At 39.4% G+C, this 15479-nt stretch overlaps 1 protein-coding gene across 2 annotated transcripts in view; it reads left to right on the top strand.

The window, feature by feature from the left end:
* LOC134865409 (ERC protein 2-like) overlaps positions 1–15479 on the top strand; it is a 145515-nt gene that overhangs the window by 23622 nt on the left and 106414 nt on the right. For both annotated transcript variants that reach the window (XM_063885025.1, XM_063884941.1), the window contains exon 7: positions 8741–8908. In XM_063885025.1, the coding sequence (XP_063741095.1) occupies positions 8741–8908 (168 nt within the window). The remainder of the gene's footprint in view (positions 1–8740; positions 8909–15479) is intronic.

Raw genomic sequence — 15479 nt, 5'->3', positions numbered from 1 at the left:
AACTGATAACAAATAAAACAATAATTAAAAAGACATAAACACACCCTTAAACAGACACAGACGATGCACGCCTCTCACTACACCCTCCACATTTGACTTTCAGAACATACAGTAGTTGTCAATATAAATGTTAAACTAAATGAGGCCAAATCTGACTTTTAAGATGGGTGGCTCTGTTCTGTTATGATACAGCAGTTTTCCCACTGATGCAATACAATCGGAAAAAGACGCGAAAGGTCTCCGTCACTTTGTCTAAAGGACACGCCCTATTCATTCTGAGACTGTAACTATATATCTTGCTCACTAATTATTTATGATAATAAATGCACAAAATGGTTATTGTCATTATAGCAATGAATAATTATTTTATTTGAGTGTGTTTTTTATTTTAGAGCTGCAGGAAACAACAGAGGGAGAGCAAGTCCATCCCCATTAGCTCCTCCACTTTGTGATCACTAAGGAATATTAGTTTTCAGTAACACAGAATTTGTATTTGTGAACTTGAAAGCTGCTGTCAGGATGGTTGTTTGACCTTTGTTTCAGCTCCTACTACTATATCTGTTATTGATCCTTCTCCCTAGTTTCAGTAAAAAAAAGATATAGACTCTTTAGGCTGTGGCTTACTTGTTAAAAGGGATTGCAGAGTTTCATTTGGAAATACTGACAAACATGTCCAAGCAGCAGTAATAATGTATTGGCATTGTCGTATGTGACCTGTTATTTCTAAGTTATTACTTCACATTTATTGATAAAACAAATCATCTTGTATTTAGCGTCTTTGGCAGATATTAGTAAATATTTCATTTCCTTAAGGGTGATATGCTTTGATTTATACGTTTGTTTCTTGAGGCAAATTTGCAGGTGGCCGCTTACCCACACAGGGGAAAACCAGACCTGACGTGGGTTCAAGGTGCTTAAATCAAAGTCTAATTCAGACACATTAATAACACAGTAACATATAATGTGATACTTTGTTCCTCACAGAGAGCCAACAAAAGTGTTGGAGCATCACGCCTTTAATGTTCGCTTTTGCGATGTGGCAACATGTCGGTGTTTACAGAGAGCAGACTGTGGTATTTCAGTTTGACTTTCTCAGATGTGACCTCAAATATCTTGGGGTTCTCTTTCATCACAGGCGTTTGCAATGTGTTTGCCAGAAGACCTCCACTGAGTTTTGATTTTGAGGTTGAGGTGTAATGAATAGAAGATTATATAAATGACTCAAAAATGACTTGATTACATCAACCATAACGACAGTGATGTATAGGGAATAAATCTGGAGCAGGAAAGGGAAAGAATCAAGGATATTTGAAACGAAAAGAGGAAGTTAGAAGTGAGAGAATAGAGTTGCTTGATGGATGTATGAGGCTGTGGGCTTTTGTCAGTGAGTGATGCGATAGTACAGTATGCTGTGGTCCCTGTTGGACTATTTGTGTTGATCTTTCCTTGTTCTCTTTGCTGATTAATGGTTCGGTTCGGTAGTGAGGCGGGGAAAAGATGTGGTCTCAACCAGGTTTCACTCCGCCCTGTTCGCTCCCCCTGCTGTGTTGTCACTCTCGGTCTTTCTTTCTGCCTCATTCCCTTTTTTCTCCCTCTATTCTTATTTTCTCTTCCCTCATAGTATCTGCCTCCATCTGCCCCCCACATATTCTCACCTACTTCTCCTTCTTCTATATCCATTTTCATCCCTCATCTATTGGCATAACTGCAAGCAAAATTATATGTACAAATTATTAAGTGAGAACTTCATGAACACTATGAAAACAACAGTCAGTTGGTTGGCATAAGCAAATGGAAACCGTTCCTGTTTTAGGCTGACCACTAATTCTCAACTTCACATTCAAATCCTGCAGACCAGTTACAAAATGACCTCATCTGGACCTGACTGACCGTGGTCTCCACTCTCAGAACCAAGAGCATGCTCCTGGGTTCCTGGGGTGGTGCGGTTTGGGATACAGTGCGAGTAGCAAAGCGCTGAGCCCCCCAGAAAAAACATGGCGCCGTCCAAGATAAAGCCCCCGATAGTTATTCAGTGGCCATGTGGAAAAGCTATAAAGTGGAGTTATAGAGGTCAGAACCGGGATGAAATATATGATGGTTTACACAGGGAACAAAGTAAATATGTATACAACCAATGTGCCAACAAACAACAGGTCTCTGCACATTATGCATAGGTGCACAAAACCCGCCCATGTGTTCTTGTGCACACAAGTCTAAATGATGGTTTAAGTTAGGGCACATTTAAGGTAGATTTCATTTGTTGGATGGTTTATTCCACATCTTCTATTTTTGCACATTTTGAAATTTAACAAAAACACATATAAATCAGATGGTAATTAGGACTTTGCTTGGTCCTCTGTCAGTCAGCAGCTGGTTAACCAGTAGGCAGTGAGGTGCTGATAGAGACAGCCAAAGACAATACTCTCCTTTCTTTTTGTTTTGACCTTCTCTCTCCTCAGGGTCACCCTGCCTTGCTCTGACCACTTAACCTCTAATTTCATACAGACACATGCACACACACACACACACACACACACACACACACACACACACACACACACACACACACACACACACACACACACACACACACACACACACACACACACACACACACACACACACACACACTCACACACACACATGCAGATACACGTACACAAATGTGCAGTGCTACAACATTACCACCTACAGTTCAATCTTTGCTAATAGCAGGTTCATCAATAGAATGCTTGAATCAGAAAGAGCCAAAACCTTTCTTTCCTTACATTTTTGGGGGACTGTGACATGTTTTTGGCTCTAATCTAACATTTCTATATGAAAGGAATCAATGACTGTGAGGTTTAAGTCCTGCCTTTAAGCTTTAAAGGTATAGAAATGACACATAGGGTGTATATAAATGGACTATAATCTCTACAAAGTTGGGTGGATATTCAAACCCTCATAACAATGTGCTGAAGCATTGTAGTTTGGCAAGATAGATAGAAAAGAAATAACTGAATCAATAATCATACTCCCTTACGAGTTTCAAGCAACTTTAAGTGGCTTCCTAACCGTAGCCCTTTAATCGCCAGATGCAACATTTTTCGGTTTTCTTGGAGATGCTTTACTTATGACCTCACAACCTCAGAAATAGGCTACATTAGTTGCAATGTAAAACATTAAAACATGTTGGTTCTCACTTGGTTTAATTTTTATAAATGATATATATCTTTTTTTGAAGTTACTGTCCCTGTGCTTTTTGTATTAAAGATCATTATGGTGTGTTAGACAGAGGAGCAGATTGACAGACAAGAATCCAAACATAAATCAAACTGGTTTAAGGTCCTTACTGTACGCAAATGTTTGCCAGAGTGACTGCTCAGTTTGGTTTGACAGGAAATGGATTCCCTGGAAACAGGATGTAGAAACTGGCATGCGGTGCTGGAAATGATCAGGAAAAATAATCAAAGAAGGAGAAGTGTTAATGAGGGGGAACGCCCGCAGCTTCTCTTCCGTTATGCTTTACAGTATGTGTGTGTGTGTGTGTGTGTGTGTGTGTGTGTGTGTGTGTGTGTGTGTGTGTGTGTGTGTGTGTGTGCGTGCGTGCGTGTGTGTGTGTGCGTGCGTGCGTGTGTGTGTGTGTGTGTGTGTTGTTTCCCTTTCTGCTAGAGGAGGTAATGATGGATGGAGGGTAAAAGAGGCAGATGTGTGCAGTGAGGGTTGGTGTGATCGTGAGTCCCTTACAATTTTTGTGTCATATATCCATCCTCTGGTCTGATCACAAAAGCATGAAAGGTTTGACTTTCATCCTTTGGCAGAACACATTCATTCTGTTGACAAAGATCCTTTTGTCAGTGGATCCTGGGAGTTCTCCAAGTGTGCGTGTCTGTGTCCTTGTCTTTTTTTGTACATCTGCGCTTTCCCATGTTTCCTCTGTAGCCTGTGGGCAGACAGCTGTGTTGCCATGGTTTGATTCACAGATGTTGGATTGTACAATAAAACTGCCCCAAAGTCCACCCCGCAGCCCCTGCTGTGAGGCAGTTTACATCCGCCTATTATCCTGAGGTTTTCCGACTATTAGACACTTCTCTGACTGTTGCCTTAACCATAGCTTTGATGAACCACCTCAAATGACACCCAGCCTAAGACCAACGATAGAAAAATGTCCCTCATTTCCGTATAGCTCAGCTCCGGTGTCGTCATGTCTGGTGCGCGGGCAGCTCAGATGGAGAGAAAATGTTTTGTGTGTGTATTAGAGTTGGCTTGTATTTACAGTTTATGTGTTATGTGTGTATTAATGAAAATATGAGAACCGTGAATCAGCACAGGGTATTGGAGAAGCTCAGCCTTTGTTCACAGTTGCTCTTTAAGTGCGTCATTTTTTCATTTGAGATTGCAACTTTGCTGTGCGTCTGCGCACACACATACATTATATGCCAACATAAATATGTGCGCTCATATGAAAGAAACCCTCTTTGTTCTTCTGCTGTTTAACCTCACAACTTTCAACAATGCCCTTTTGACATCTATTGCAAGTTTGTATTGCCTCACATGGAAACTATGGATTATTTCACACTGCTTCGTCTCACATCTGGGAGTATGAGACCCCACAGTCAGGTGCTTTTACACCATCTGTTAATACTGTAAATGTAATCATAAACTTGATTGGCGATTTCTTATTCACCTTCCACCAATCTTTGACGGAAAAGAAATAAACCAGAGTGAAATAAAAACTAACATCAAATAACTGTTTGAACCCAGAAGTCGACATTCATTCTCTTACTTATTCATCATATGAGAGTGTGTTGGTTTCACTTTGATATATCATTTTCAATAAAAAGAGATATTTGAATAATTATAGCTGGTACGGGAGACGTTTGTGTGTTGGTGGTCTAGCGTCATCTTGAAATTAGATATTCATCTTTCTTTAAGCGATACAATCCAAACTTGGCCACATTAATGCTTAGACAAACATAAACTAGTCGAACATTATTTCATAAATTTAGATGATTCATTTCAAAGCATGCCCATTAAATAAATGATGTCTAATGGCTACCCTGTCCTGTATTTATACAGGCTCGCTGAACATCACAGAGCCAGAGAAGTGAATAGCTCACACAGCTGTGCGTAGTGCACCGCAGCAGCCTGACTTAACCCGAGTTCAGACATCCCATATATGAGACCACTCCTGGGATTTAACAACTTTTATGGTGGTGTTGTCAGCTGAAGTGACATAAATACTTATTCTTATTGCTTGAGAAAGAGATAAGAGATCATATTGGAAATGTTTTTCTGGTCACCCAAGTGGGTTGTGAGAGAGTGCAACTGTCAGTGTGTGAATATGCAAGTGTCAGTGCGTCCCATGGTCTTCGCTGTGTTCTCCCCATCGTCTCTGGTTTTGCCATTTTGGACAGTGGTGTACTCATATAGTCCCTGTGTTGCTAATTGCATCCCAGTGCCGCCACTGTTCCTGATACCTTTGCAGATTCTCCTGCCAGAAAAACTTTTATGATGAAATTTGAGGCAGGGAAAAGGGAGGTGAGGACAAACAGAGAAGCTGTTTTCTTTAAGCCTCTGTTTTTCTTTGCTCACCAGTGTCCAGAATCCACATTTGGCTATCATTGTTAGCATGAGACAGGAAGTCAAGATTAATGAATGTGTCTTTATGCATTAGTGTGCATGGTTGTGGGTTTAAATGCAGGTACAAATCTTTTGAATAAATACTTTCAAAGTAGTTATTCGATAATAACCATTAATTTAAAGAAATCTGAGGTATTGCAAATAATTAATTGCTATGCAACCACAGGATCGTGAAAACACATCAGGGTCCTTTAAAAAAAATGATGTGGTGCTGAGTGAGGGGCTGGAAAGTTTAAGTAGAGTTTTGGGGAGAAGATGTGTTGATAAAGATGTGTGTTTAATTAATATTTTCTGGGGAACGCCTCAATGCACCTCTATTATCCCTTTTGGATTTGAGCTGGGTCAGGGCAGACATCAGTGGGCCTCTCTACTTCTTTCCCTCATCTTTCACTTTTTTACACTGTCTCTCATAAACTTAAGTTAAAAAACGGCTAATAACAAATGATAACAAAACAGTATACAATCCCCAGTGTACAATTGCATAAGCTTAATGAGTACCCCAGTTGACCTGAAGAGGTAGGAGTTCCGCTTTGTGTGTTATTGCTCTCAGATGGAAACACACATAACATGTGAAAACTTACAAAGTCCTAGCTGGGAAACGTGGTTCCGTCCCAAAGACAACCTGGCTCGACGACTTGAGGGAATTTCTCACACCAACACATCACTCTGTCTCACCACAGGACCTGCAGCTTTAAATGGCAATAGGAAACCTCCTGGAGAGTTCGGAGCAGGGCTGGAGCGTTGAAAGAGAGATGTTAGAAGACAACATTGTGAAGAACGAGAATAGAAGGAATGAAAATTAGAGAGGAAATTGAAGGAAAAGCGAGAGGTTAATAACCCCGACTTGTTAGCTGTCTATCATCTCAGCATGTGTGCCAACTGATAAAGCCATATGTCCTCTAACAGACCTGCTGATGGTGGAGGAACAGCAGCAGCAGCATGTCATTGGTGTTAATGTGCTCTTAATAATTCGACTCATCTCCTTCCACTCTTTCATTTATTTCTCCCCTTTCTTTCACCCTAACTCCACTCCATCCTTTCATCCCTCCCTCCTCGTCTGTCCATCGCCCTCCTTGTTTTTCGTTGTACTGTGCCTGGCAGCGGTGAGTGCTTTAAGAGGGTATTAGCAGGGCGTCTGTACCGTACTATCACAGCTTAGTGGGCCAGTGCAGGTGAGACAGCAGGGATTTCCTGTTAGGCCTCTCTGCTACATTCTTGCTAAATTGCTCCTTGCCAGGTGGGGTTTGAGAGGAGGGGGTTTCTCTTTCTCCATTATTCTGTCTCATACTCACAGTGGCAAACACACACACACACACACACACACACACACACACACACACACACACACACACACACACACACACACACACATACACACACACACTCACACACACACACTCATGTTGCAGTAAATTGGTGCAGCACAGAATGATGTGCATGTGCTAACAAACTGTATGTATAAAGGATTAGTCGCACCATTATAGTGTGTGTGTGTGTGTGTGTGTGTGTGTGTGTGTGTGTGTGTGTGTGTGTGTGTGTGTGTGTGTGTGTGTGTGTGTGTGTGTGTGTGTGTGTGTGTGTGTGTGTGTGTGTGTGTGTGTGTGTGTGTGTGTGTGTGTGTGTGTGTGCACCAGTGTGGAATAGGGAAGACAGAGCAGGGCTCAGTATTAGACTCTGGTTGTCTGCCAGGGGAGCAATATGAGATAAATACTTCAGCATCTTACACCTGGGGGTCCTGGCCTGTTTCTAATGCAACTGCTTGAGAGGAGCTCTCTGTGTGTCTGCGGCCATGCCATGGCTCTCTCATTTTACACAAGCACATAGACACAAACGCACAGGTAGGAACTAACTCTTGCCCAACACAGTTGTGACTCTCAATTGAATTTTGAGTATATCTGTTGTGTTATCTTCCATTTTTGTAGTTATGAGTGGCACAATATTGTTTTTTTTCTACTGTGGTTAGGTACTCTTTAGTTTCTAAAATACTCCAACGAGTGGTGGAAGTATTCACATAAATTACAGTACTGCAATGTAAACTCAATTCATAGCTTCCATAAAAATAACAAGTTAAGGCACACTCATGTATCTCAAGATAATTTTGTATCAAACACATTTTAATGAAAACTTTAGTCGTGCTGGATGGTGCTCTTTTGATTTGATATTAAATACTACTATTTTTTAAGGTATTGTTTCTTTCCACCCCTGCGCTTTCCTTTTGTGAATGTCTGGTGCCCTGTGAAACAGTTGAGATGAGCTGGAGAGTACAATGTGCTTTAAGTGTTTTCACAGATATTTTAAAAACGACTGTTAACAAGCCCCTCCTCACTGGTTATTTACAGTATTGGTGTGTCTCTTGACCCTAACCCTAACATTAAAAAGGGTCTCCTCATTGTGCCATGGCAAAAGGTGCTTTGAATGTAATCAGGTGTTGAAGAGCAACATAGGAGCACTGTGTGTGTGTGTGTGTGTGTGTGTGTGTGTGTGTGTGTGTGTGTGTGTGTGTGTGTGTGTGTGTGTGTGTGTGTGTGTGTGTGTGTGTGTGTGTGTGTGTGTGTGTGTGTGTGTGTGTGTGTGTGTGTGTGTGTGTGTGTGTATGTGTGTAAATTCAGATATCACTCACGTCATTGCTCCCAGACAAGGAGGATTTTTAATGTGTGTGTGAAGTGAAGGAGCACTCTGATCTATAGCAACACTGGCCAAATCATACAGCTCTTAATAACAAATGATGGGACAGCCCCCTTCTCTCTCACAGTCAACAATGGTTCATATAATGGACATTAGGTCAAAGTTTACTACCTCCTAATCTGACCCGGTATTGGTATTTTTGTAAGTGTTTTTGTTCTTGTGCTCCTGTCAGTCAATTTGGTTCATTTCATGTCAATTACAGTCAGCACAGTATGCTTCCCTATCCAGCTTCCTGTCTGGTTAGAATCTTGAGCTATATTACTCACTCCTTCATGCTACGGTTGTCTGATTTGGTGTCTACCTTGTTTGTGTTGTTCAGCAGCTCACTTGAGATGATTGTATGATTGTATTTAGGTCAAGCTACCTTTTGGTTTTTCTGATTGACTTCTTATCTGCTTATCTATTCTTGTCTTTTATTATCTGTCTTTTCTAGGTAGATGCTCTGCGTGTGCGTCTCGAGGAGAAGGAGCAGCTACTCACCAAGAAGACAAAGCAGCTGCAGGACCTGAATGATGAGAAGAGCACGCTGACAGGAGAGATCAGAGACATGAAGGACATGCTTGATGTCAAGGAGAGGAAGGTTAATGTCCTGCAGAAGAAGGTAAGTGAGTTCAGCGGTTGCTTGTAGTGACACAATTTGATGGAGATATTTGGCCTTTAAAATAAAACAAATACAGCTTTCACAAAGTAAGACAATCCTGATTTTAGTTGGGATTATACTTGGTTATACTTAACAAAGAAAAACCCATCAGAGACTGTAATTTATACGTCTGCAAATATATATTTGCCAGGAAAAAGTATTGCTCATTAAATTAGATCAATTTTATATGGGATCAGTGTAGATATTGGATCAGGGACTGGTTTGTTTTCTGTCACCGCATAGGTAAATCTGCTTTGTGAACCAGTCATATTGGAAATTCATTTTCTATTCTGGCCCCAAGACATGTCTCTGGCAGTCTGAATCAAATGTGAGAGTGTTTGTTAAATGAATCATTGAATGGGTGCCTAGAATGATCTGCCGCTCACCGATAATCTCTATTACATGTGGTTAACAAAGATACATCCAGAGCAGCACACACACCTTTCTATATATATGTATACTATATATATGCACACACATTTACACACATATGCACACACTCTCTGACATGGCATGTCTCAGAGGCCTTAATGACTTTTATAAGGTTAGCCATTTAGCTCGAGCTTGTGGCCACCTGTGGTGTGCATGTAGGCAATTCCTCTTCAGACCAATTACACACACATAAAGGTCCCCTCTCAACTTCCTTGTTTCCTCTCATGTCTTCAAATTAGATCTCCTTCTTTCTCCTCCCACCCTCCCACTTGCTGAGTTTAATGAAAAGGGGCTCCAAAGGTCACATGCAATGAATGCAGTGTGTATGTGTGTGCATAAAGATGTTTTAAAATATTTGACATCAGGGTGTTTATGTTTGAGAAGGTTAAAGATGACCTTTATGTGCACCCTGCGCTGAATTCCTAGGGGTCTAACCTATAGCTCTTTATTTGAAGCACTTACTGTAATAAGCCTATTTGTAGCAGATAAATGGACACTCTTGGTTTTTGACCTTTCATTCATTTGATATTATTATATGTTATTTTACTTTATTGTATGATCAAATAAATGTTTCTGCCAGTTTATTTTGGTGGCATTTGGTTACATTAATGTGTGCAGTGACGGTATTTTACTGTTTACCTCAGTTGCCGTATTCAATCTTACAGGATCCATGAGATAACTTTGGATGATCACTACGCACATATTTAGTTTATGCTGCATGTCTTGAAGGCTGGTTTCTCAATTTTCTCTCTAAAACACTTGCATCTGTTCTCCCAACCTTAAAAGCCTGCTTCCCGTATTTATTATGCCACATTTTTTAACTCTGGTAATGACAGTTAAAAACAATATGAAATATAATGTATTGTAAAACATATTCATAGACATAAAAGAGAGTGTTATGACACTGCTTCTTAAATTGTTTTAAGGTGACATGAAGTGATATTTAAGGGAAGAACCAGGCCAAGTATTATACATTGTGAATCGACAGGTGTTTCACTCCATTAGCCACACTGCAAACACTGAACACAATCTGATCGGTTTTCCAAACTTCCTATTTCCCAACAGTCCCTGGGGGCTATAACTTACACTGCTGTGCCCCTTGGGAAAGGTGGGAGTGGAGCTAGGAGTCAAAGCTAGTTTCCTTTCTGGGCTTCATACTGCTGGCTTATCATAAAATACACAGACAAGCTCTGTGAGTGTGTGTGTGTGCGTGCGTGTGTGTGTGTGTTGTGTGTGTTGTGTGTGTGTGTGTGTGTGTGTGTGTGTGTGTGTGTGTGTGTGTGTGTGTGTGTGTGTGTGTGTGTGTGTGTGTGTGTGTGTGTGTGTGTGTGTGTGTGTGTGTGTGTGTATGGTTGAAGTCAATGCAGCCAACATGAATTCCTCCCCAGACACAAATCAAAATGCCAAGGATGTATTACCTTTCTAAAGGGTGACTGCATGCTTCTTAGCGATGTTGCAGCTCTCAACCCGTGAACCTCAATTTATTATCTAAAAAAATCTTTGCAATTCTTAGAATTTGGCTTAGCAGCTGACAATTAATTATAATTATGCCATTTTGAGGGATTGGTTATTTTCCACTGACTCTATTTAAATAATTTTAAAGTTTTTGCTGCAGTTTCCCTCTAGTCTCCTGAAACACACTTCTTGATATCTTTAAGACTCAACACACCTTCTTACACTGTCATTGCAGAAAACACAGCAACATTTAATTTTAAGTAAGCACATACAGTTACAGGAAAGCATTGCATACACAGTTATAAGCACACAATTTTAGTGTCCTTGAGAATATCTCAGTTGGTTGCTTTGTGCATCTTTCCCATCATGTTTCTGGGAGCACGTGCAGTTGCCCTGTCCGTTCTTGCAGGCCCAGACGGAGATGAAGCGGAAGGAGGATTGATCTGACATCATGACACCACTGAATGTGGTGGCCTTTTTGTTGTCATCCTTCTTCTGAACGCAGGCATTTCTTGCCTTTTCCATTTCCTCCTTTTCCATCTCAAAAGCCCTTCTCTGCTCAGACATGGCGTCCTTTTCAGCGTTAAACGCCTTTCTCCTCCTGCACTTTTCCTTAAGTTCATTTTTGAAGGCTTTTCTTTCACTTTCAATGTTCTCTTTCTCCAGCTGCATAGCGTCTCTCGTTCTTAGGATGTGTGTCTTGTCTTGAATGTAGGCCTTCCTCATTATGGCTATATCTTCCTTTGCTATTTGGAAAGACCTCCTTTCATCATCTATAGCATCATCCTCAGCTTTAAAGGCCTCTCTTTGTATGCGTTGCTCGCTGAGATCTTGGTTAAAGGTTTCTCTTTCTTTGTCCATGTTCACCTTCTCTGTCTGGACATCAACTCTCATGTTCTGGATGTCGGACTTTTCTTGAAAAAAGGCCTCTCTTGTCATGGCCATCACTTTCTTTTCTTTCTTAAAGTCCTTCCTTTCCAAACACATTGCATTTTTCTCTGCATTAAAGGCCCATCTCCTCCTGCACTTTTCCTTGAGCTCTTTCTTGAAGGCTTGTTTTTCCTTTTCAATGTCCTCTTTCTGTATAGCATCTCTCATTCTTTGGATGCCTATCTTGTCTTGAATGTAGGCTTTCCTCATCATTGATATCTCTTCCTTTTCTATCTGGAAGGACCTCCTTTCATCAGCCATAGCATCATCTTCAGTTTTGAAGGCCTTTCTTTTCATGCGTTGCTCCCTGAGATCTTTGTTAAAGGTTTCTCTTTCCTTTTCCATGCTCACTTTCTCTGTCTGGAAAGCAAGTCTCATGCTCTGGATGTCAGACATTTCTTTAATGATGGTCTCTCTGGTCGTGGCCATCTCTTTCTCAAAGACTTCTCTGTCTTTTTCAAGTTGCTCCTTCTCCAGATGAAAGGCATTTTTCTCCTCAGTCATTTGAGAAAACTCTCTCTGAAAGGCCTCTCTCTCGCTGGTCAGGCTTTGCCTTGCCATCTCCAGTGCCTCCATCATGTTTGTATGTGTCTGTTCACACAATAGATTGTTGGCTTCTGCCTCGTTCTGCAACTCCAGCATGTTGTTTTCAACAGTAGGATAGAAACATCCTGCAGTTTCATGCAGCAAATCACTACTTTGGTTGTAAGGCAAAGACTGGCTGTGCATCATTGGAGTCTGGAGGAGATAGTACTCATCACTACCATCGGTAATGAAACAGTTAGCCTCGTTGTACAGAGGGATGTTGTGTCTGTGGATCTGCTCGGCATTTCCATCCAGCCAGTAATACTCTTCACCATGTTGTGGTTCGTGTTGCCAAAGCACATGAGGTGAATACAAATTCATCTATAAGGAAAAAGAAACAACAGCATTAACTTGAAGTTCAGACTAATCAACAAATATTACATTGCATTTTTTTTTTTAACCATTTCACTAAGAAAAAATGTTAACTAACTAACTAACTAACTAACTAACTAACTAACTAACTAACTAACTAACTAACTAACTAACTAACTAACTAACTAACTAACTAACTAACTAACTAACTAACTAACTAACTAACTAACTAACTAACTAACTAACTAACTAACTAACTAACTAACTAACCCCAACCCTTTTGTAATCCTACAGTTAATTAACATTGATATGAGTATGGGTTTCCTTCCCAACTACTGCTTATTTCAGAGCTATAGAGCTCTGTCAGGAAACATAATTTGTCTCACTTTTCATCACAAATGTAATACTTACCACCAAAAAAGGTGGGTCCTCCTGTAAAGGTTCCATCAAGGAAGTTTCAGGGTAATATTTGCAAGTGCAGTAGGTATTTTGTTTCTCAGTGTATCAGTTTGTTTGCTTCTCAGAGATCTGTGTGATATGATCAATGTGCTGCTGAGCCTGAGCCTTCCAGATGCTTAGAATTGTCTCTGTTATAATTCTAAGTTCTGAATTCTAAGCTCTAAATTCTAAGTTTTAAGTACCATGCTTCAGATTCCATCAGTTATCTCAACATAACAACATATCTTCAGTCAGAGTTAAATTTCAATTCAATTCAACTAAAGCAACCTTGATGAATTTTATGACGGTCAAACAGGTATATATTATAGGCAATAGCATATTTAAGACTTCATTACCAACAGCAAACTTGATTTCCAAAATTCACTTGTCTTTGTTTATTTAAAGGTGCTGCAGTTTGATTCCCTGAACACACTCTTTACTACTATTTATCCCAAAAGGGAAATTTGATTACATTGAGAAAAAAATAAACGATAATGAGAAGAACAACACAAATAAACAACAACCTTATGCAATACATATCAAATAATAACCCAAATGACTTCAAATAAAATAAATAATGATAATGATAATAATAATAATAATAATAATACGTAATAAATAATAATAAGACAAACATTTGATTACATTTACTTTACACATATAAATGTGTTTGACGGAAATATTACAAGTAGTTCAAATGAAATGTAAAAGTAGAATAAAAGTTTATACTTAATGCATTGAACATAAATACAAGAGAAAATAAATATAATTACGTTTTTTTAAAGTGCATTTTGAAAGACATCTACAAATCGTCCTTAGACATAAGAAACCAAGATATTTGATTCAATAATGATTTTATTTATAGGAAAACCTGCCTTTCAATAAGCATATTCAGGCAGTAGCTTATACACCAACAATGAAACACATGAGCACATACTACAGTTTAAAAAGGCAGAATTAAAATCTGAGCTCACATAAACCGCTCTGTTTTAGTTTAATACACACAGTTAAGCTCAGACACACAATTGTACATATAGGTTCACCTGCTGAATAAAACAAACAAACAAACAAGTGAACCAAAGAAAGAGAAAACCATAAAACAAATCAAGCCTAAAGTATTAATCTACAGAAGAGTAGAGTTCACAAAGAAGAAATGATATTAAATAAAACTTTTGCAACAAACACTTTATGCTCTCTTCAGTTTTTTCCTAACATTTGAATCCTGCTTGTCATCACCAATTTTTGGAAATGTAACAGTAATCTGATTATGTATTTTCTTAAAGTAACTGTTAGGAAATACAGTTACCTTATTTTGTATTGTGTTGTGTTGTGACGTAATACTGTTAAATGTAATCTGTTACTCCCCAAGCCTGGACATAATGAAGAGATAGAGAATTCCTCCAAACCTAAAGAGTAAGTGGCTCCCCAGTAGCTGGATGATTGATTTTAGCTATGGGTCCTTCATGCATACACTTATCTCTCTCCCATGGTTTCCTGGCTCCCTTTTTAGTTAAAGCAATATGCCTAACTAATTCCTTGAGAAATTCATACAACAGCAAAACACTGTAGGGTGGTTCACCTCATTCTGATCTTTAGCCACAACATTATGATTGTGAATTACCAGGAACAAATGAACTTGTTAACATACTGTCAACTGTTTTTATAGTAAATCTTTCTTCAGAAGACAGTAGTTCCAATAAAAACCGTTGTGGTCTGTGGATTACTCAGAGTAAGCAAGACATTGTTTATAGAGGAAGATGTAGATTTAAAAGGTATTGTTTCAATGTTGGGAGCACCACCAATGGCATTTGATTAATGTCTTCTGTATTTTGGTGGCGCCAGAAAAACTGGCCAAAACATACTGAGACTATATGGGAGAAAATATGTTCTTTGTAATTTGTGTGAACCAACCCTGTCAAGTGGTATGACTTATCCTTCCCTGGTAATATTTCTTAACAGAAAAATTATGTTCTGGATGATGAATTGAAATCCTAAATCTGAGTCCAAAACACCTGTGCTTGTCAGACACAAATTGGGAATCTACATAATCTTTTCTTATACACAGGAAATATACCTATCTCTGGGAAAATAGAGCCATCACATCTGTAAAAAAAAAAGGGGGAAAGACAGAAATGTAGCTTGGAAAAGTAACAGGATTCCTCCTTAACAATGCATAAGACATAGCATTCCTTTACCAACTTTAAAATAAAAATGGACTGACACTGCTTATTTGAAGTCTTCCGAGAATATAACTGTCCTAAATACTGAGGGTACATCTTCTGAAATAAAGAAGGACTGCTTTGATATGAGATCCATTTAATATACAGAAAATAAAAGTTGGATATGAATCAGCTGATACCAAGTTTTTGAATATGAACAA

This window comes from Eleginops maclovinus, chromosome 1 (assembly GCF_036324505.1).
Source record: "Eleginops maclovinus isolate JMC-PN-2008 ecotype Puerto Natales chromosome 1, JC_Emac_rtc_rv5, whole genome shotgun sequence".
In the NCBI taxonomy this organism is placed as follows: Eukaryota; Metazoa; Chordata; class Actinopteri; order Perciformes; family Eleginopidae; genus Eleginops; species Eleginops maclovinus.
This window is presented reverse-complemented; position numbering and strand designations above follow the sequence as displayed.